This window comes from Pseudorca crassidens, chromosome 10 (genome assembly GCF_039906515.1).
Source record: "Pseudorca crassidens isolate mPseCra1 chromosome 10, mPseCra1.hap1, whole genome shotgun sequence".
NCBI classification, from domain to species: Eukaryota; Metazoa; Chordata; class Mammalia; order Artiodactyla; family Delphinidae; genus Pseudorca; species Pseudorca crassidens.
Window position 1 is genome coordinate 23,389,861 of NC_090305.1, and position 19,622 is coordinate 23,409,482.

General features: G+C 53.6%; 2 protein-coding genes across 4 annotated transcripts; both read right to left on the reverse strand.

The window, feature by feature from the left end:
- Positions 1–7: 7 nt before the first annotated feature.
- On the reverse strand, positions 8–14,149 carry VARS1 (valyl-tRNA synthetase 1). Of its 3 annotated transcripts, XR_010946742.1 has the most exons (31): positions 13,874–14,149; positions 13,259–13,680; positions 11,904–12,038; positions 11,670–11,808; positions 11,315–11,439; positions 11,145–11,232; positions 10,841–10,941; positions 10,578–10,705; positions 7,089–7,253; positions 6,760–6,841; positions 6,148–6,267; positions 5,960–6,068; positions 5,773–5,867; positions 5,445–5,535; positions 5,067–5,191; positions 4,879–4,982; positions 4,635–4,793; positions 4,431–4,521; positions 4,214–4,319; positions 4,066–4,136; positions 3,851–3,976; positions 3,445–3,549; positions 3,294–3,362; positions 3,135–3,213; positions 2,885–3,012; positions 2,347–2,502; positions 2,007–2,213; positions 1,811–1,922; positions 1,635–1,715; positions 1,390–1,545; positions 8–152 (listed from the first exon to the last, which is right to left on the reverse strand). XR_010946742.1 is itself a non-coding variant. In XM_067752542.1 (30 exons), exons 2-30 carry the CDS (start codon positions 13,643–13,645, stop codon positions 84–86), a joined length of 3,798 nt encoding a protein of 1,265 aa, XP_067608643.1. In that variant the 5' UTR covers positions 13,646–13,680; positions 13,874–14,147; the 3' UTR covers positions 8–83. The 3 variants fall into 3 exon arrangements, 2 of the variants coding, with proteins under 2 accessions (XP_067608643.1, XP_067608644.1); XM_067752542.1 differs by having other exon boundaries at positions 1,390–1,715; positions 13,874–14,147; XM_067752543.1 differs by having other exon boundaries at positions 1,390–1,715; positions 11,145–11,229; positions 13,874–14,146.
- A 759-nt stretch (positions 14,150–14,908) lies between these two features.
- Positions 14,909–19,384, reverse strand: LSM2 (LSM2 homolog, U6 small nuclear RNA and mRNA degradation associated). Its single transcript, XM_067752581.1, has 5 exons — positions 18,968–19,384; positions 18,278–18,345; positions 15,675–15,705; positions 15,497–15,556; positions 14,909–15,387 (listed from the first exon to the last, which is right to left on the reverse strand). Exons 1-5 carry the CDS (start codon positions 19,367–19,369, stop codon positions 15,262–15,264), a joined length of 687 nt encoding a protein of 228 aa, XP_067608682.1. The 5' UTR covers positions 19,370–19,384; the 3' UTR covers positions 14,909–15,261.
- Positions 19,385–19,622: the final 238 nt, after the last annotated feature.

Sequence of the window (19,622 nt, forward strand, 5' to 3'; positions counted from 1 at the left end):
GAGATGGTTTTGTGGCAAAATATTTTATTGCTGCCATCCCCAAGGTGGAACACTGGGAGTTACGAGGGTTGGAGTTGGGTGTATCACAGCATCTTCTGAAATAGGGAGATGGCCTCATCGACCTTCCTGAGCTCTGCTTCTGTCTGCTGGAGCTGAGGGTGGAAAAGGGGGTGAGTGGTGAGACCCAGGGCCAAGAGAAGAGAACCCCAAAGGCCCACAGGAGCAGAGAGGTCAGGGACTTCCCTGGTGGCTCAGTGGTTAAGAATCCACCTGCCAATGCAAGGGACACGGGTTTGACCCCTGGTCCGGGAAGATCCCACATGGCGCAGAGCGACTAAGCCCGTGCGCCACAACTACTGAGCGTGCGTTCTAGAGCCTGTGAGCCACAACTACTGAGCCCACGTGCCAAAACTACTGAAGCCTGCACGCCTAGAGCCCGAGCTCTGCAACAAGAGAAGCCACCGCGACGAGAAGGCCGCGTGCCGCAACCAAGAATAGCCCCCGCTCGCGGCAACTAGAGAAAAGCCCGCGCGCAGCCACGAAGACCCAACGCAGCCGAAAATAAATAAATTTATATATGAAAAAAAAAGAGCAGAGGGGTCAGAGTTGGAAAGATGGGTGAGGACCACGGGCAGGGAGTAGTCTGGGGGAACTGTGTGCTTGGCTAGCCTGCTTCCCCCTAATTCCCCACCTCCCTGTTCTCTTCCACCATCACTGGTCTGCTGGGTCCTGTCTTTTCCCAGAGTGGTCCATTCCCAAAGACAAAGGGGCTTCAGAGCTCATGTGTGCCACCCAGTGGCTCAGCCCCAGCCAGTGACTGGGGAAGCAGAGCACAGTGGTTAGGAACAGAGGCTCTGGAAGATGGTGTTGGTAATACTGCCCTGCCATGAGAGGGCTACCGGGACAATCACGTGAGACAACCTGCTCAGCCGCCGAGGCTCTGTAACTCCTCGCCTCCACTCATGTCTCTTTTTGTCCCTGTGGTTGCCTCCACTCATGTTTCTCTTTTTGTCCCTGTGGTTTACCCCATGGCTCCTCCCTGCAGGGGTCCCAGGTGATCTGCTAAGCTTCCTGACTGTATTGGGTCAGTCCCTATCCCAGCCCCCCGGCATGTGGATACCAAGTTCTGGGAAGCGGGTGGTGCACGAGGGGTCTGACTGTGAGGAAGGATGGATGGATGGTCTGCTTCCATCTTCAACTTGCTGTGTGACCCTGGACTGTGCCCCTGCCCTGGCTGTTCTTCATGTGTGAGAGCGGGGATTACATGGTCCCACCTGCTCCTCCATGGATTGCCTGGGGACCGGCAGAGCAGGCGCAGGAGGGGGTTTGATGGTGGGGGGAGTGATGGGGTGGGAAATGGGGACGGAGACGCCCACCCACACCACACACCTTGGCTTCATCTGCCTCCTGGACTTTGAGGGGCACCTTGACAGCGTAGCCCGAGGCAGCGCGGCGTTCCCGTAGACGCTGGGCCTGCCGCTGTGCCTCACTGCGCTTGGCCTGCAGTTTGCCCAGCTCCCGGGCCGGCTCTACCAGGCCCTGCAGCTGCAGGTGGACAGAGCAGCGGTCAGAAGCCAGGGCCACAGCGCAGCCCTGGGGTGCAGGAGCCCCCAGCGCCAGGACAGCCACTATACCCGCGCTGGCCAGCGTCTGCACATAGCCCGACACTGCTGATGCCAGGGCGCCTGTGGCCTCATCAGCCACTTCCAGGAAACCTGCGTGGGAGGGAGAAAGGAGACGAGACAGCCACACTGGACACGGGTCCCAGAGTGGGCTGAGGGGACGGGGGACGCGGGGGCCTGAGGCTCACAGTCGGGCCGGATCCGGGTGAGGTTGTAGTCGGCACGCAGGGAGCGCACGGCTCGAGTGATGCTCAGGGCCAGCTCGAAGGCGCCTTCCGCCTCAGGGTCCTTCCAGGAGCACTGTGGGGTGGAGGAGCGGGTGAGGGAAGCTGGGGGCTGGCTCTGCACAGCTACCCGGAGCCCGCGCCAGGCCACACCCCATACCTCCGAGGGCTCCGGGTAGGAGGTAACGCAGAGGCTAGGGGGAGCTTGTGGCGTGCGCCGGGGCAGCCTCTGGAACAGCTCCTCGGTCACAAAGGGCATGAAGGGCGAGAGCAGCCGCAGGCCGACGTCCAGGCAGGTGTAGAGGGTCTGGCGGGCGTGCTCGGCCGCCACCTGGTCCACCCCACTCAGCACAGGCTTCAGGCACTCCTGGGGAGGGGGAGGCACAGGGCTCAGGGCTGGGGAGGCCTGGCTTCCAGCCCTCGCTGAACTGCTGAGGACGGGGAGGGGGACAGGCTGGCTCAGGTCTCATGCCAACCCCGGCCCCTCGGCCCCTCCTCACCAGGTACACATCACAGAGCTCGTAGAGCCAGAAGCTGTACTGGGCGGTGGTGACAGCTGGGAAGTCGTAGGCCTGGAAACCCTGGTTGCTGAGCCTCACAGCTTCGGTCAGCCGGCTGCGGATCCAGCGGTCCACCAGGCTCCCGCGGCCTCCAGGCTTGGGGGGAAGCACCGTATCAGGCGGGGGGCCACCACATGCCCAGGCGGAGGGGAGCCAGAACCCCATGGGAACGGGAACCATGGGGAAATCTGCATTCCAGGAGCCTGATGGGTCCAAAGCAACCACCATGTGCCCAGTGCCTGGGGGAGAAGGGGTAGGCCCCCCGCCACCTTGTGGGAGGACCACAGTGCCTGAGGCTCTCCTGATGACAATCTGTCCCTATATCCTTCTGTCCCCTCAGCTAGACAGAGGCTCCTTGGGGGCAGGAGCCGGGCTTCCTGACTCTGTGGCTACAACCCTGAAACAGCATGGGCCGTGCTTGATGGCAAGGATGCAACCTGTGTGGGTGCTGCCCACCTCGCGCCTACCAGGCCCTCACCTCAGAGGTGGGTGAGGGCACAAAATCCTTCCCCAGGCCACGGAGGGCAAACTTGGTGGCGTTCCAGAGCTTGTTGCAGAAATGGCGGTACCCCAGTATCCGGTTCACATCCAGGTTGATGTCGCGGCCTGGGTGGAGGGGCAGCGTGAGTCCGCACCGCTCTCCCTCCCAGCTCGCGCCCAGGGCAGAGGAGAGAGCTGTGCCTCAGGGAAGGAGGACGACGCAGCTGAGACAGGTTTAGGGGCCGTACCCTGGGACGTGTAGGCGCACAGTCCAAACCGGAGAGCATCGGTGCCACACTCAGGGATCCCCGCCGGGAAATCTGCCTTCTGCGGGGAAGGAGTGAGCGTCCTGAGCCAGCCTCACCTGCCTTCTGCCCGAACTCCAGCCCCAGGCCCACCCTCTGTACCTGCCCTTCTTTAGCCTTTTCCACCTCGCTGGGATCCAGGTTGCTGTTCAGTAACTGGTCGTGGAGGCCCTGAGGGTGAGGTGGGAGTAGTCAGAGGCCCGCGGCCACCACCCCACAGCCCTTCCCGGCCTGAGCCCGCGTCCAGCCCCACCTGCAGGGAGACTCCGTGGATAACGTCCAGGGGGTCAATGACGTTGCCTAGAGACTTGCTCATCTTCCGGCCGTGGGCATCCCGCACGATGGCGTGGAGGTAGACCTGTGAGGCAGGGAAGGGAAGGCCTGTGGGGATGTCTCCCCACCTAGACCCCAATGCCTGTCCCCCTACCCCTACCTCTGGTTTGCCCTCCTCTGAACCTCAGGCCCCTCGGTGTCCCTGCCAGCCCCTTCAGTGCCTTCGTGTGAATTAGAAGTGCTCCTTCCTCTAGGAAACTGGGGTGCAGAATCACCTAGTAGGGCCCAGGTGGCTTTGAGACCCCACAAGCCTCCTTGGCCAGGCCCACCCACAGCTGCCCGGGTGAGGGAGGGGACAGTGGGAGGGGTCTCAGCAGTCTCCACACCTCTCTGAAGGGCAGCCTGCCAGTGAGCTTCAGGCCAAGCATGACCATCCTGGCCACCCAGAAGAAGAGGATATCGTGGCCCGTCTCCAGCAGCGTCCCCGGGTAGAACACACTCAGATCTTCTGACTGGGGGCAGAGCAGGGCGTGAGTGACGGGGAGCCAGGCACCCACCCCCACGACTCCCACCCCACCCTGCGCTGGCCCCGGGAACGTACCTGGTTGGGCCAGCCCAGGATGGAGAAGGGGAAGAGGCCAGAGGAGAACCAGGTGTCCAGTACGTCTTCATCTGAGGGGGGCCAGAGGTCAGACGGGGTGGAGGTGAGGATCAGCCCCCACTGCCCCCACCCCAAGGCCCCGCCTTGCCTTGCTGGAGACTGATCTTGTCCGGGGACACTCCGAACTCCTCGGCTGCCTTCTCCAGAGCCTCGGCCTTGGTGCGCCCGCTCACCCAGTACCGCCCATCAGGGTCCTGCCACAGGTGGAGTGAGTATCCAATGGGGCACCTCTCCCCCCACCAAGATCCAATGAACCCAGAGCCCCCTCGAGGTGTGCCAGTACCCAGCCCTGGCCCAGTTCTCACCTCCCCTGGGGGTACAGCTGGGTCACTGACAGTGACGAAATAGGCTGGAATGCGATGGCCCCACCACAGCTGCCGGGAGATGCACCAGTCCCTGCAAGTGGCAGGGGGAGGAGAGGGAATGAAGGAAGGGCAGGAGGTGCCTGTCCTCTGCCCCGCTCGGCCCCTTGCCCAGTCGCCATCCCCACATCGAGGGGCCTGACGCACCTGATGTTGTCCATCCAGGCATGCCATGTGCGTTGATGGGCCTCGGGCAGGATGCGGAGGTCGCCCCGTGTCACAGCAGCGCTGGCGGCCTGAGCCATCTCCCCACAGCGCACGTACCACTGCGGCCGCAGGAGAGGCTCCACCACATCCTTGGAGCGGCTGCAGGTACGTGTGGGTGGGGAAGCTGGGTGGTGAGCACCCCGAGAAACCCGTCCCCGCCCCCTTCCCTGGCCTCCACCCTCACTTGCAAAGTGGCACCACCATGGGGTTGTCCTCAGTGCCACGGAACAGTCCCCGCTCCTTCAGCGCCGCCAACACTGCCTTTCTGGCCTCAAACCTGGGCAGGCCCTGGATGTGAGACAGGTTCTGTCACGGCCGTGCCAGGTACCCCGCCGTCTCCTGAGCCAGCCACCACGCCCCAGGCAGTCTCACCAGGAAAGGTGGGGGCACGTTGACAAGGGCCCCTTGGGCGTCCATGATGCTGATGGCCTCCAGCCCATGCCGCTGCCCAACCTCATAGTCATTCTGGTCGTGTGCAGGGGTGATCTTCACCGCGCCTGGGGTGTGCGCCGGGGTGCCAGGGTCACGAGGGACTCAGAAGAGTCTCTGCCCACACGCACCCCCCCTTTTGCCGACGGATGTGGCTCTCAGACCACCCCTGTCCCCCATCCCGCTCACACAGTCCCCTGAGAAGCAGCCCAACTCCTGCCTGCTCAGGTGAAGCTTATTTTTTTCTTTGAAAGGGGAGACGGACAGCAGGAGCGTGCCTCGTGGCTCCTTCCTCTCCCCACAGGACAGCCCCGTGCTCACCTGTGCCGAACTCCATGTCCACAAAATCATCGAAGATGACGGGGAGGCTCCGAGGCACGAACGGGTGGGTCACGCTCTTCCCCTTCAGGTGCTGGGGACAGAGGGAGATGCCGAAAACGCACGAAGGGCTGCACCCGCCTCCCTCCTACGCAGGGTCCTGGCTTTCTAACACCCAAATTCCATCTACACGTCCAGAAAACAGCCAGCAGATGAGTTTCTGATCCAATTTCTCTCATCAGCTGGGCGCTCAGCACCCATCCCCCCACGTAGCGTGGGGGCCCCTTCAGCCAGCATTCATCCCCCGACTGCGGGCAGCACACCGCCGCACCTGGTATCTGGGGTCTTTGGGGTGCACGGCTACGGCCACGTCTCCCAGCATCGTCTCAATCCGAGTTGTTGCCACCAGCACCTCCTCGTCGCTGTCTGGGGGGACAGGAGGCCTTGTGGGCTCAGCGCTGGGCCCTTCCCACCCCCCAGCCAACCCAGCCCAGGACCCTGGTACCCCTGGCTCCTACCTGAGCCTTGGACCTTGTAAGCAAAGGAGACGAGGACCCCAAACTCCACCTTCTCCTTGTAGCCAGGCACAGAGAGCAGTGTGCGGCCTGTCAACTCCTTCTTATCCACCTGTGAGGCGGAGATTAAGAAGAGTGGCCCAGGGACTGAGGGTGGAGATGGGGAGAGCCAGGGGAGGGAAGGGGCACACCTCGATGTCCGAGATGGCAGAGTTGAGGGTGCAGGACCAGTTGACAAGGCGGGTACTACGGTAGATGACTCCTTCCTCATGGAGCTGGACAAAGGCCTCCGTCACGGCTGCTGACAGTTTCTAGGGGGGAATAGAGATGGGCCAGAGATGGGCCTTGGTGTCAAGGCAGCAGGGGCCAGTGAGACCCGGCTGGCCCAGAGCCCCACTGCCCGGCACACAGACCCCTTTAGGGGCTAGAGGAGAGAAATACTTTTCTTGAGGGGGAGAGGGCACTATGGGAACACAGATTGGCAACAGCCTGGTGATACTGTAGATGGCAGGGAAACCACTCAGCTAGGGACAGGTGCTAATGCAGAAAATCCTGGGGGTTCAGGCTCCAGGGGAGGGTGAGGCCCCACCATGTGCCACTGGAAGGAATCTGAGCTCCTAAGGTAGGTGACAGGTAACACAAAGGGCCATGACACGGGGTAGAAAGTGGCATTTGCAGCTGAGCCCTAGTGGTTTCCTATGAGTGGGCCACCTCTTGGGGGAGGGCCCTGGGCATATGCTCTCTTCCGTGGGGAGCTTCCTACTCCTACCCCAGCCCCGAGACCCGCCCCTATTCCTACTCACAGGATCCATGGTGAAACAGGCTCGATTCCAGTCCAAGGAGCTGCCAAGCTTCTTCAGCTGGTGGTAAATCCGGTCACCTTTCCTGGAAGTGGACAGAAAGGCCGGGATCAGCGTTCAGGCCTGGGCTGGAGGGAAACACCAGGCAGCTAATGGGGCAGAATATGGGGATCACTCATCCCTCTGAAACGGACGTTGTCCCTGGGGCCAAATGACCCTCAGCCTCTGTGGGAGGGTCTGACCCTGCAGCCAGGGTTGCAGGTGACAGAGATCTTATCTGGACAGGGGACAGGGAGGCAGGGCTGTGATGTCTGCAGGGACGCTGCACTCACTCCTCCTTCCACTTCCAGACCTCCCGCAGAAAGGCCTCTCGGCCCAGCTGGTGCCGACTCAGCCCCTGCTCCCGCCAGAGTTTCTTCTCCACCACCACCTGGGTGGCAATGCCCGCGTGGTCACAGCCAGGATTCCACAGGGTGGTCTCCCCGCGCATGCGGTGCCTGTGGGAGGAGCACGGAGGAGCAGAGGTGAGCAGGCAGTAGAGCTGCCCCGAAGGAAGAAGGGACTCCAGGCAGGCAGTCGGTGAACTTGAGAAAGAGAGGGGCGATGGGGCAGGACTCTCCCAACTCTAAAATCACTGTCAGACAGAGATATGTGAGGACAGCCAAGGCAATTTGGCAAAAGAAGGACAAAGAGGAGGCTCTCGCCCAGCTAGATATCAACACATGTGAGAAAGTTACGATTATTAAAAGAAGTTTTCACAGGAACTAGGAACAAAGTTATAGATTAAGGAAACAAAACAGTGACTGGAAACAGATTCAAGCATATTTAGTATTTGTTAAAGGTGGCATTTCATATCAGTGGAGAAAGGACAAACTATTCAATAAATTTGTTTGGGACACTAGCTAATTGGTTGGAAAAATCGCCCTACTTCCCCAAAGCCACAAAAATAAACTTATTTACTTTAAAATAAATCTAGGGCTTCCCTGGTGGCGCAGTGGTTGAGAGTCCGCCTGCTGATGCAGCGGACACGGGTTCGTGCCCCGGTCCAGGAGGATCCCACATGCCGCGGAGCGGCTGGGCCCGTGAGCCATGGCCGCTGAGCCTGCGCGTCCGGAGCCTGTGCTCCGCAACGGGAGAGGCCACAACAATGAGAGGCCCGCGTACCACAAAAAAAAAAAAAAAAATTAATTAATTAAAAAAATCTAAATTTAGTTTAATTCTAATTTAGTTAAAAAGAAAAACCGTCAACTTTAAAAAACAAAACTATAAGAAAAGCATTAGAAAATGGTATCGTTTCCAAAAATTAAAAAAAAGAAGAAAATAATAGGTGATTGATCATGTTTGTAACTTGGAGGCAGGAGAGATTTTCTTTAACAAGACAGTAAACATTAAGTCAAAGAACATTGGTAAACTGACTAGGTTAAAACATAAAACCTCAGAACAATAAAATCTCTGAGTTGAAATTCAAGGACTAGACTATTTTGGAGAAAATGACTGAAAGCTAGTAATATTTCAGGGAATTAATCAGGGGATGAATTAGAGAAATAGAGATGGTAGTATCGTGAGTCTTCACCTACCATATTCTGGTACAAGTAAATGCAGTTTACTCTTAATCAAGCTCTGTGCTGATGTGGCCCATGAAGCATTAAACTGTAATGAACTTTTTTTTTTTTTTTGCGGTACGCGGGCCTCTCATTGTTGTGGCCTCTCCCGTTGCGGAGCACAGGCTCAGGACGCGCAGGCTCAGCGGTCACGGCTGACAGGCCCAGCCACTCCACGGCATGTGGGATCTTCCCGGACCGGGGCACGAACCCGTGTCCCCTGCATCGGCAGGTGGACTCTCAACCACTGCGCCACCAGGGAAGCCCCTGTAATGAACTTTTTGGTGACCTTTGAGAAGTACATTTTAAAGTAGGAGAGAGGACCAAATTAATGTCAGCTATTATTACTGTTATTAAAAAATGATACATGTTGGGCTTCCCTGGTGGCGCAGTGAAATAACAGCCATAGGTATCTATGATTCTAAAACACTGACGTGAATCTATTCCAGTTAAGTAATGGGAGTTTCTAATATTTGATTTAAACCATGCTCATTAGAAAAAAATGTTAGCTTAAGTGTTTCGTAAGAAGTGTTAAACCTTTCCTCACGTAAATAATCTGGCTGTTATATGTATTTAACACAACTCTGTTTTTCCAACTCTTCATTCCTTGCAAAATGCTAAGTCTGACGTATCCCAGTGCCCTGAGCAGAGCTGGCACATGGTTATGTCCTGTAAATATTTTTGACCAATTAATTGAGCTAAGTAGGACACTAGAAAAACTTCTCAAAATTTAAAATATAATAAATAAACCCTAGTTTCAATAGATAAAATGCTGTTTTAAAATATTTTTTAAAAGAAATTCGTCACCTGAAATATTAGCCTTTGTGGTTGTTAACTAGTCAAAATATTAACAGTGGGGGAAAAAAGTCAACTGCTAGAACAGGAGAAAATGTTTATAACATATATAACAACAACAAAAAAAATCAATAGCCAAAATGTATACATACACTCTATAAAGAATCTTCTCACGAAACAATTAAAAAAGTAAACAAACAAACAAAGAACAATAGAAAGATGGGCAAACAACAGGTTCAGACAATACATATAAAGAGAAATCTGACTGGCCAGGATACATGAAGAGACACAGCCTCACTAGTAATCAGCAGTAACAGAAATAACCATTTTCCCCCCCATCAGATTGGCAAAACAAAGACAGATAATGTCCAGGGTTGGCAGGGGCACACCTCACATGCAACTCATGGAGTATAAACTGGTAAAGCCGTTTTGGAGGGCAACTTGCCAGCTTCTATTTGTACTCAATAAAGGCAGGCCCCTTGGACACAGAGATTTCACTTCTTGGTATCTACGCCAGAGATATGCTTCCACAGGAGCTTGAGAAAGCATGTATAGGAAATGTGCATTCCAGCAGTTTTCAACAGAGAAAAATTAGGAACATCCATTAATAAAAAGTGACACCAGGGCTCCCCTGGTGGTGCAGTGGTTGAGAGTCTGCCTGCCGATGCAGGGGACACGGGTTCGTGCCCCGGTCCGGGAAGATCCCACATGCCGCGGCGTGGCTGGGCCCGTGAGCCATGGCCTCTGAGCCGGCACGTCTGGGGCCTGTGCTCCGCAACGGGAGAGGCCACAACAGTGAGAGGCCCGCGTACCAAAAAAAAAAAAAAAAAAGTGACACCATTATGTAGAGCCACACTAAGGAGCAATGAGGAGAATCAAGTCAGTCTACATATAAGAATGAGGAAAAATCTCTAGATAAACTGTTAGGAGTAAGAAAAAAGTTATAAAATAACAAGTTTGGTGTGAGCCCTTTATGTTACAGAAAAGAAAAACCCATTTACCAAAAGGAAAACTACACATTTCTATGGGTACACGTACATGTGAGCAAATAGGAAAGATCTGGAAAGATACACATCCAAGTGATGCCAATGCTGTGTGCTAATTCTTAGGAGGAAGTAAATCTGGAGGAGGGTGGTCAAAGAAACTTGAAGTTTTAAATTTCTTACAAGAATATATTCACATATTTCTTGCTAAATTCAAAATAATGTTATTTTTAGTGGCAAGAGAAGAGAGTCTGCAAGTGGAAGTGCTGGTTACTTGACCAGGAGAGGATGCTAAGTCATCAGATGGGAGTGACCCAGAGAGAAGTGTAGCACCACCAGGGGACAGAGCTGAGGGCCCCAGTCGGCAAAGAGAAGGGAACCACAGGAGTGTGGAGCCAGAGAAGGCAGAGGGAACCAGTTGGAGGGGAGGACGGGAGCTCACCATCGGGTCAGGGAGTCCTGGATGGCGTTGGTGAGCGCGTGGCCCAGGTGCAGAGAGCCTGTCACGTTGGGGGGTGGAATGCACATCATGAAGATGCCCCGAGGATTTGGTGCTGACACACTGGAACGCTGACGGGGAGGAAGGATGGGTACTTACTAAGGCCTCATGTCACCTCTTCTGGTCTGCTCCCAGGCAATGTATCCTTCAGCCCTGTCCTTCCCCGCCCCCATCCCCTCCAGGCCTGGGCAGCAGTGCCCACTCACCCCATACTCGGGCCTGAAGAAGCCCTGCTGCTCCCACCAAGGGTACCAGGCAGCCTCCACATACTGAGGGCTGTAGGAGTCAGGCATGGTGCCACTGACATCTGAGGGTGAGGAAGGGAAGGGTCAGAGCTGAGGCTGGGAGCAGCTGGGAAGGGGACGAAGGGCCAGCAGAGAAGGACCTGGGACTCTGCAAATCCTCACTAAGCAAAGTAGTGGGAGCAAGGACAGAGCAAAAGGCGTAAAAAGAGAAGAGACAAGGAGGGTAGACGTGAAGAGAGGAGGTCTCTCTTCCCCCTCCTAGTACCTTTCTTTTCTCCAGGTGGGGTTGGGAGGTCATAGGTAATGACCCCAGGATCCCGTTTCTCCCTCTTCTCTGGTTTTGGCTTCTTCTGCTTGGGAGGGAAAGGATATAGGCCCAGATACCAGCCGCTCACCATGGAACCAACCCTCCATCCAGCTCCACCAGCCTCTCACCTCCCCAGGGGGTGGCTGCTGCTGTTGGACCTTCTGCTTCTGTTGGAATTTCTCTAGCTTCTCCCGTTTCTTTGCCTCTTTCTTGAGTTGAGCAGCTGTCTTTGGGGGTGCAGGGACCTCAGAGCCTGGAAAGAGGCACAGAAATGCAGACCTGCTGGGGACCCTCTGTGAAGAGTGCTATTACGTCTCAGATGGCCTATTTCAGCTGCCCAAAGGCTCCCCCGTGCTGACCTCCCACCTACCCCCGCCCAGCTCCTGTCCCAGTGATTCTGCTATTCCTAAGAGACAAAAGAAAGTGAGCTGCATGAAAGGCCCCAGAGGAACCCCTTCGCTCCCATCCTCCATGCTTCCTCACCTGGCTGTTGGGAGAGAGGCCTGGCCCCTGAATACACAGCCACCTCTCCCAGCACGGCCCGGAATTCTGGCTGCTGGACACATGTGATAAACCAGCGAGTGACATTACCCCAAATCCGGCGGGCAGAGGGGTCCAGGACCTGGGGTGGGGAAAAGAAATGAACTATCCTTACTCACCCTATAGTGAGGTCTAAGGGAACCTGCCCTCATTCTTCCCCAAGCCCCAGTGACTCACATAACGGAAAGGCAGCAGCAAAGCTGTGACAGCCGCCAGGTCAGCCAGAGTGGGGGCCTCTCCAGCCAAGTAGGTGTGCAGCCGAAGCCACTCTTCCAAGGGGCTCAGGGCCCTGCCCAGGGCCGCAAGTGCAGCCTAACAGGAAGGAAAAGGGGTATGAGATAAGGCTCGGCCCACCTCAATCCCCAGCCCCATTCAATCCATTTGGCCTTCCATTCCCACGAATCACGTTTCTTCTTCACTGAAATGATCATAATAAAAATACTTCCCATTCATTCAATAAATTCCTACTGAACACTTTTTTTTTTTTTTTTGGCCATACCACGCAGCATGCGGGATCTTAGTTCCCCAAAGAGGGCTCGAACCCGCGCCCCAGGCAGTGGAAGCGTGGAGTCTTAACCACTGGACTGCCTACTAAACACTTATATGTCAGATACAATATACTAAGCACAGGAAGTTAAAGGTTACATGAAGCAACACAGTAACTGCTTCAACAAATATTTTTTAAGTACTTACTGCATGCCAGGCCTTCTCTAATGAATGAGGAGACAATATGAACAGATGGAGCCTCTGACCTGTTGAAATTTACATTCTAGGGGCGGAGACAATAAATGTGCAAATATATAATGTATTACCCTATTTTCCTCCTAAGTGCTATGAAGAAAAATAAATGAAGCTGAGGGGGAGAGAGAATTCCAATGAGGGGGGCCGCTATTTACATAGGGTAGTCAGGATATGAGGGAGCAAACCAGGATCTAAGTCATATATTCATTTCATTCATTCATTCATTCAAAAAATACTAGATATCCACCATGTCCTCAATACTCTGCAAGGAGGTGGTGTTATAAGGGCAGTAAGGCACAGCTCCACTCAAGAAGAATTTAATTATAATCTGGTGTGATTCTCTCTCCTTTCTCCTACTTCCCTTCTTCCTCATTTCATTTCTCCTCCATCTTCTCCCAGCAACTGTCATCTCTCCAGGCCTGACTGCCTCTCCTCATCTCTCCTTCACCCAATCTTTTCCTACAATTCACAGTAACCTCTAACTAACCTCATCAGTTTCAGATTCATCAAACGCTTACTCTGAGACTTTAAAACACCTGGCACTAGATTATGTGCTCTGCACACATCTTTTCAACTTCTCAACATGTTCTCAATTTTTGTTTTCATAGACATAGAAAGACCAAGGCTCAAAGAGTTTAAGAAAGCTACCCAAGATTACCATAGCAGGTGGCAATCTGGAATACGATCAATTTTTTTCTACGTCTGACATGCTGAGTTCCTGGCTCACCATCCATTCCAAGTCTTGCTTCCTTCTTCTAAATTTCCCCCTTCCCCTCTGCGCTTCTTCTCACCTGGGGGTCCTGGCCAGAGCTTCGGAGTCCCAGGGCTGGCAGCGTTGCCCCACAGGCAGCTGGTATCAGCTCCGTGTCTGCGTAACTGACCCACTGTTGGACGAGGACGGCTGCCCGACTACCCCCAGGGCCCCCCAGGCCTGCTGGCCACAGCAGCTGGGCCACAGCAGTGGCCCCCCACACCCAGAGCCCACCGGGCCCCTGTTCCAGGGCGGGCAGGCGGGGTGGCGGAAAGGGACTCCTGCTGGTCGGGGGCGGCTGGAGACAGATGCGGGGGTGGGCTCCTCCCCATCCCGGACCCTCCCCATGCTCCCCGTAGCGAGCAGCTATAAGGGCTCGGAGGCTGGGGAAGGCATCGGGGTGAGGAGAGACGTAGAGAACGGACATGGTTATGCAGGAGGTCCGAACGAGGTGGAAAAACCCTAAGGAGAAAGAGACAGGGTAAGACCAAGGGACCCAGGAATCTGATTGGACTTCAAGAGCCGAGGACCCAGCTCTCGGAGTGGCAATGACAGTGGGGAACTTCCCGTGACCGCGGGCCCTCGGGGAGTGTGGGAAGCTCGTAAGAACCCCTCAGCGGCCGGCAGGACGCGGGTTCGGGATGTATGTACGTACTGGAGGGAGGTGGTCACACTGAGCCTGGTATCCACCTCATAGCCGGGCGCCGGCCGAAGCTGGACTGGTCTGGCGGCTGGAGCCGGGGAGTCCAGCGGGCGTCGACGGCGGGCAGTTGTCCGGGCGACCGTAGCTCCCTGCGACAGCAGCCCGGGCCGTCGGCGCCCACGTGTGACTGCAAGCGTTTCCGGGCCCGCGGGTCCTGGCGGGGGCAGCCGTGCCCCGCCTGAGTGTGCGGGCGCTGCCCTGGCCCGACCCTGGCCCGGGGACCGCGCCGCCCGCCGCACACCGCGCTCCGGAGGAACAGCGAGGGGCGCGGGCGCGGGCACGGGGTGGCGACGCGCCCGGGAACCGCGCTCCCGTCAGGCACCGCCGCGGGCACCCCGCGCGGGTCCTCGGCCGGGCGGGAGGGCGGTGCCGAGCGGGCAGCTGGGGAAGCGGCAGGGAGGGCGGCTCCTGACGCGGACGCGGGTCTATTTGGCGAAGGTCCCTGGTGTCCAGGTCCTCCCTGGTCCTCATTTCCTCCTATGTGGGAAGAGGGAGTCACGCTGGATGGCCTCTAAGGTCCCTTCATGCTGAGAACTCATATCTGTAGCGGCAACTCTTGTTCGCTAAACGAGTGAAAGTTAATTTCCAGTTACAACTCTCCACAGTATTTTGTCACTTGTATTTATTTATCTGCAATAGATATTGGGAAAGAGTGTACTGGTTTGGCTGGGCTGAGGAAGAAATCCAGCAGCATTAAACGCATTTTGGTGTCTCATTAGCTTTCATGGTAGTAGGACAGCAAGCACTCATAGGTACGGGATAAGCAAAAGGCTGCGATAGGTAGGCCATTTAAGTAGGGGAATGTTCAGGAAACACGTGTGGTCTAATTGAGGTAATGATATGGTTTATACCAAGGAGAGTAGCAGCAGATAATGCCGGGATGGGGTGGATTCTTGGCTGGGGTAATGAGAGTAACAGGGCTTGGATGAACTTAGCACCCCTTTCCCATTCTCCAGCCCCCTTCCCAAAACACACACAGAACCAGAATTTGCGTCATAAATTTTATTCCCGATGCGGGACAGATTTCTTCCATCCCCAAAATGAATCACGTGCTACCCTGGAGAGATCTGGGAGATCTTCCCACCATCTCCAGGGAAGAAGTGAGAAAGGCAGGTGCTGGGGCCAGGGAAGGCTTCGCAGTTCCCAGCCTACTTTTCCTCCCCTTCTCAACAGAGGATAGCTGCTCCCTACTATTATTCCTCTCATCCACATCCCTTAAAAAAAAAAAAGCCTTTGCTATGTAGAAACAAACAACACCTCAAGTATGGGAGGGAGGCCTCCCGGGCTGGGACATGAGGTTAAGGGTCACCAGTGGAAGGAGGGGAAGGGAGGAGGAACCATCACTGCTTCTGCTGCAGGGCCTCCTTCCTTGCCGCATCCTGTAGCAACTGTGTGTCGACCTCATCTGCTGGCAGCTGCACATAGCGAACTACTGAGCCCCGGATGAAGCAGTTCTTCACTGATAACTGGACAAAGATAGACAAATGTGAAAACACCCTTAAAAAATGTCCTCTATCCACCCAGGGACCTCCTGCTTTGAGAGGTGTTTGCTCTTTTCTACCATCCACAACTCACCATGTGAGGGTATTTCTCAGGGTCTGTGACACTGATGTCAGTTAGTTTGATGTTGAGATACTAAGAAAAGAAGATGAACACCATCATTAGAACTAGAGACAAGATGAATGTACGCAGCCCTTAACCTCTCCCATCTCCTTCCCCAAGACCCCATTCAGGGCCCTTACTATATTCTCACCTGATCCACAGAATGGAGGGTTCCACAGATGCTGTCAGGGGCAGAGAGAGGGTAAAACCCAATTAGTTTATACCAAAGTCAACACAGAGGTGACTGCAGAGCAGGGATAAGAGCATGGTTGGGGGGAAATAAAGGACTTGAGGTGGGCTTCCCTGGTGGCGCAGTGGTTGAGAGTCCGCCTGCCAATGCAGGGGACACGGGTTTGTGCCCCGGTCCGGGAGGATCCCACATGCCGCGGAGCGGCTGGGCCCATGGACCATGGCCGCTGAGCCTGCGCGTCCGGAGCCTGTGCTCCGCAGCGAAAGAGGCCACAGCAGTGAAAGGCCCACGTACCGCAAAAAAAAAAAAAAAAAAAAATCCTTACCTTGCCAAAATTCAAGTTGTCAGTTCTCTGTTGGCCCTAATTTTTGTAAAATTCTAAGTGTCTGAAATCCAGTGTCTGAGACCAACTGCCTCAGTGGTGGTTTTACCACATCCCTGGCTGCTAAAAAACTTTTGACAGCGCCTTATCACCAACTGCAGCAATGCAATAACTTTCAGGAATTGCATAAGGTGGTAACATTTCATTCAGTCCCTTTAGAATGAGATATTTAGGACAAAAGTGGTCTGACAACCAGCACAAGAGAAAGAGCTCTTCTCCCACCCCAATGGATTACCTTTGAATCTTTTAAGTCCTTGATTTAGGATCTGGGGCTATAACATAACAGTTATTCTTGCCATGTGGAAGACCCAGGAAGAAGAGGAAAATCAAAAAACAAGTCATCTCACAGAATTGCTGAGGGTAGTTGTGCTTTCCACACTTGTCTCTATATGGACCCAATCTATCAATATATGCCATCAATACCACATGCATTGTCAGTGCCATAAATCGAAATCTCTGATCTAAAAGGCAAATTCCTTGCCTCACCATTCCCTGCCATGTCAATGCCTCCCCCACTAAGAAATTATCTCACATAGAAATAAAGAAGAAACCATTGGGGAGAGAATACATTCATTCAAACTTTCTAAAGGACAATCAGGTAGTATGTATCAATATTTTAAATGTACATTTCACTTAAAGGATTTTTTTCTAGTGAAATGAGATGTATACAAAGATGTACGCATGAGGATGTTCAGGGCAGTATCATTTATAAAAGCAAATAATTGGAAACAGCCTAAGTGTCCAAAAGCAAGGTTTTGGTTAAATTAGTTCTAGCCAGCTAAGAAAAATGCCATTCAGACATTAAGAACGTTAAAACGCTAAACATCAACTTTATTGACATGGAAAATATCTGCAACATACCATTAGGTGAAAGCAAGTTTCACAACTGCATAGAAACTATCACCCTGTTTTTAATTTTTAAAAAGGGGTCGGGGGGGCAGACAGAATGGGATTTAAGTTCTGGCTTTGTCTTTTAGTATTTGTGTAGACTTAACCAAGTTTCTTAACCTATCCAAGCTTCAGTTTCCTCATGTGTAAAACAGGAACAATAGTATATATCATGTAGAGGTGTTCTGAGAATTAAATGCGTTAACAAATGTAAAGGATTCAGAGTAGTTCTTAGCCTCTAGGAGGTTCTCAAATGTTGGCTATGTTTTTTTCCTTCAGCACACATTTATTAAGCACCTACTATATATTGATACCAGGCCCGTGCTGGACATTAGTTACACAGTGGTGAGCTTAAGCATGGTCTTGGCCCTGTAGGAAAGATAGATCCTAAACAGTAAATACATTTCTATGAAATCACAATTTGAGAAGCCACTAGGAAGAAAAAAAGACTCTTTGACAGAAGAGTCTATTTGGCTAGGGACTTCCCTGGAGGTCCAGTAGTTTAAGACTCCATGCTTCCAATGCAGGGGGTACAGGATCAATCCCTGGTGGGGGAACTAAGATACCACATGCTGCGTGGCACGGCCAAAAAAAAAAAAAAAAGAAAGAAAAGGAAGCGTCTACTTGGCTAGAAGAAGAAGAACCAGGAAAGTCCAAGGATACAGCATTTAATCCAACTCCTGAAAAATGACTACAAGCTAATGATACAAGGGGATAGGGGATGTAAAAGCAGTGTAGACAGAAGGGGCTGCATGGGTCTTCTGTTTATATTTTCTTCAACAAAAAGGAGATAATGCCACATATACTATTCTGCAACAGCTTTCCATATTAATACATCTCATTTCTATGTGAACAGCTATATTATATGGAAATACCACAATCTAACGCATTCCCTGTTTATGGCTATTTTAATTTTTCCCCCAACTTTTGGCTACTACTACTACAAAAAAAATCTACCAACATCTTGGTACATACATCTTTACTTGAGGAACCGATACTTACATTTCTAGAAGTTGGGTCAAAGGAGTATATAATCAGAAAAACAAAACTACGTTTTGTAAAAAATGTTATTGATGCGTCTGCCCTGTCTTCTCTCTAGTACTTACTACTTACATACTTTGTATTTTTTTCCAGTACAAGATACAACTCCTCAGCTAATCTGTAAGCTTGAGGCACAAGTCATTTATTTCCTTTGTATCCCTCCCACCTTGCCTAGCCCTCAAATACTTGTTAAAGAAGTTCCAGGGCGCTGGGCACATCCACCCCCTACAGACTTGGCAGAGCAGGCACCTACCTCAGGTCATTCTTGAGTTCCACGACCACATCCTTGCCCACAAGGGACTTGAAAAAGGAATAGAAGAGCTATTGGGCGAGAGGGGGAAAACCATCATATGGGAAGGGACATGGTAAGAGGCGTGTCCCCCTGCTAGTATTACCAAATACTGGTATTGGGATCCCCGCCACATTTCTGGCAGTTCTCAAAACTTCACAGGAAGGAACACTCGGATGAACAGCTGGAGCCCAGATGATTATGCACACTACCTCGAGCCCCTGACATAAAGCCCCGAGAGAGGCTCTGCGCTACACACCTCGGGCTCGTCTCTCAACGGACGACCTCTCCTAGGGTCCTGTCCACGCCTCCCAGAGAACTGTAGAAAGTATTCCACCCGCACCCGCACCCTCCCGGAGCCTGTTCTCCGTCAGGGAAATGATCCTTGAGGTCTAGCTGTTCCTACTGCGGTCTCCGCCGACTCTCTCTGTTTTTTTTTTCCTTTTTTCTCATGGGGGAAAAAAAAATCCTATTTGCTTCCAGGTCTCTCCTCAAAGAACTTGAGGCGCAGGAACTAAGGATGGAGGGAAAAGTCCTAGGGCCCAATGCCAGTCCAGAAGAACAAAGCCCCCAGAGGGACCCCCGCCCCGCCCCCAATCGTCTCAACCGCCCGCGCTCCCCGAGGGCGCCCCCTTGTGACGTCACGGTACCTACCATGGTGCTTGCGCCGCTGGGCGCCCGCCGGACCGGGAGAGCAAGGGCCGGGTGCAGTGGACCGAAGGCCTGGCGGCAACTGGAACGCGAACCCGCGCGTGGGGCGGGGCGGGGTCGCGCAGGCGCTGCGGGAAGCACCGCGGAGAGCTCCGAGGGGTGGAGGACAGCGCCCCGCGGGCTCGCGGCTCGGGGAGGGTGGGGGGGATAGAGCCGAGGGGAACGCCAAAGCCGGGAAAAGGGCGGAGCTTCCCGCCTTCGACTTCCTCCCGGAGTGGCAGGCTCCCACCGCGCAGGCGCGGGCCCCAGCTGCTGCACGAGCGTCGGGGAGGGCGCCTCAACGCCTCTCAGGGGTTTTTGTTCCTTTCTATGACAATAAGTACAGTTCCAGCATGATTTGCTCATGCTCTAAAGATACTTCCTATTGCAAACTGCTGGGGAGCTTGTGAAAACCCATGATGATTTGTACACTTTTCTATGTATGTTACACTTTGATAAAAGTAAAGAAAAAAAAATGTTGAGAAGTCCCGGAGATGAGGAGCCTGCGCACATATCTCGATTTTATCAAAGGTTCCCAGTAAAGATATTACTCTCTCGGTCCACATTTCTTTTACGGTTTTGCCTAGGACTGTCCTGTAAAGGACTGAGTAAAACCAAA

What these genes read in the sequence shown, in the direction of transcription:
- VARS1 (XM_067752542.1), bottom strand. Translation starts at nt 13,645, where the DNA reads ATGTCCGTTCTCTACGTCTCTCCTCACCCCGATGCCTTCCCCAGCCTC. An exon ending in ATGGTGGTGCCACTTTGCAA is followed by an intron (nt 4,794 to 4,878) that starts GTGAGGGTGGAG and finishes ACGTACCTGCAG; the next exon opens with CCGCTCCAAGGATGTGGTGG. An exon ending in CACCCGGATCCGGCCCGACT is followed by an intron (nt 1,716 to 1,810) that starts GTGAGCCTCAGG and finishes CCTCCCACGCAG; the next exon opens with GTTTCCTGGAAGTGGCTGAT.
- LSM2 (XM_067752581.1), bottom strand. Translation starts at nt 19,369, where the DNA reads ATGAGCAAATCATGCTGGAACTGTACTTATTGTCATAGAAAGGAACAA. An exon ending in GAACTCAAGAATGACCTGAG is followed by an intron (nt 15,706 to 18,277) that starts GTAGGTGCCTGC and finishes TGCCCCTGACAG; the next exon opens with CATCTGTGGAACCCTCCATT. An exon ending in CTGAGAAATACCCTCACATG is followed by an intron (nt 15,388 to 15,496) that starts GTGAGTTGTGGA and finishes ATCTTTGTCCAG; the next exon opens with TTATCAGTGAAGAACTGCTT.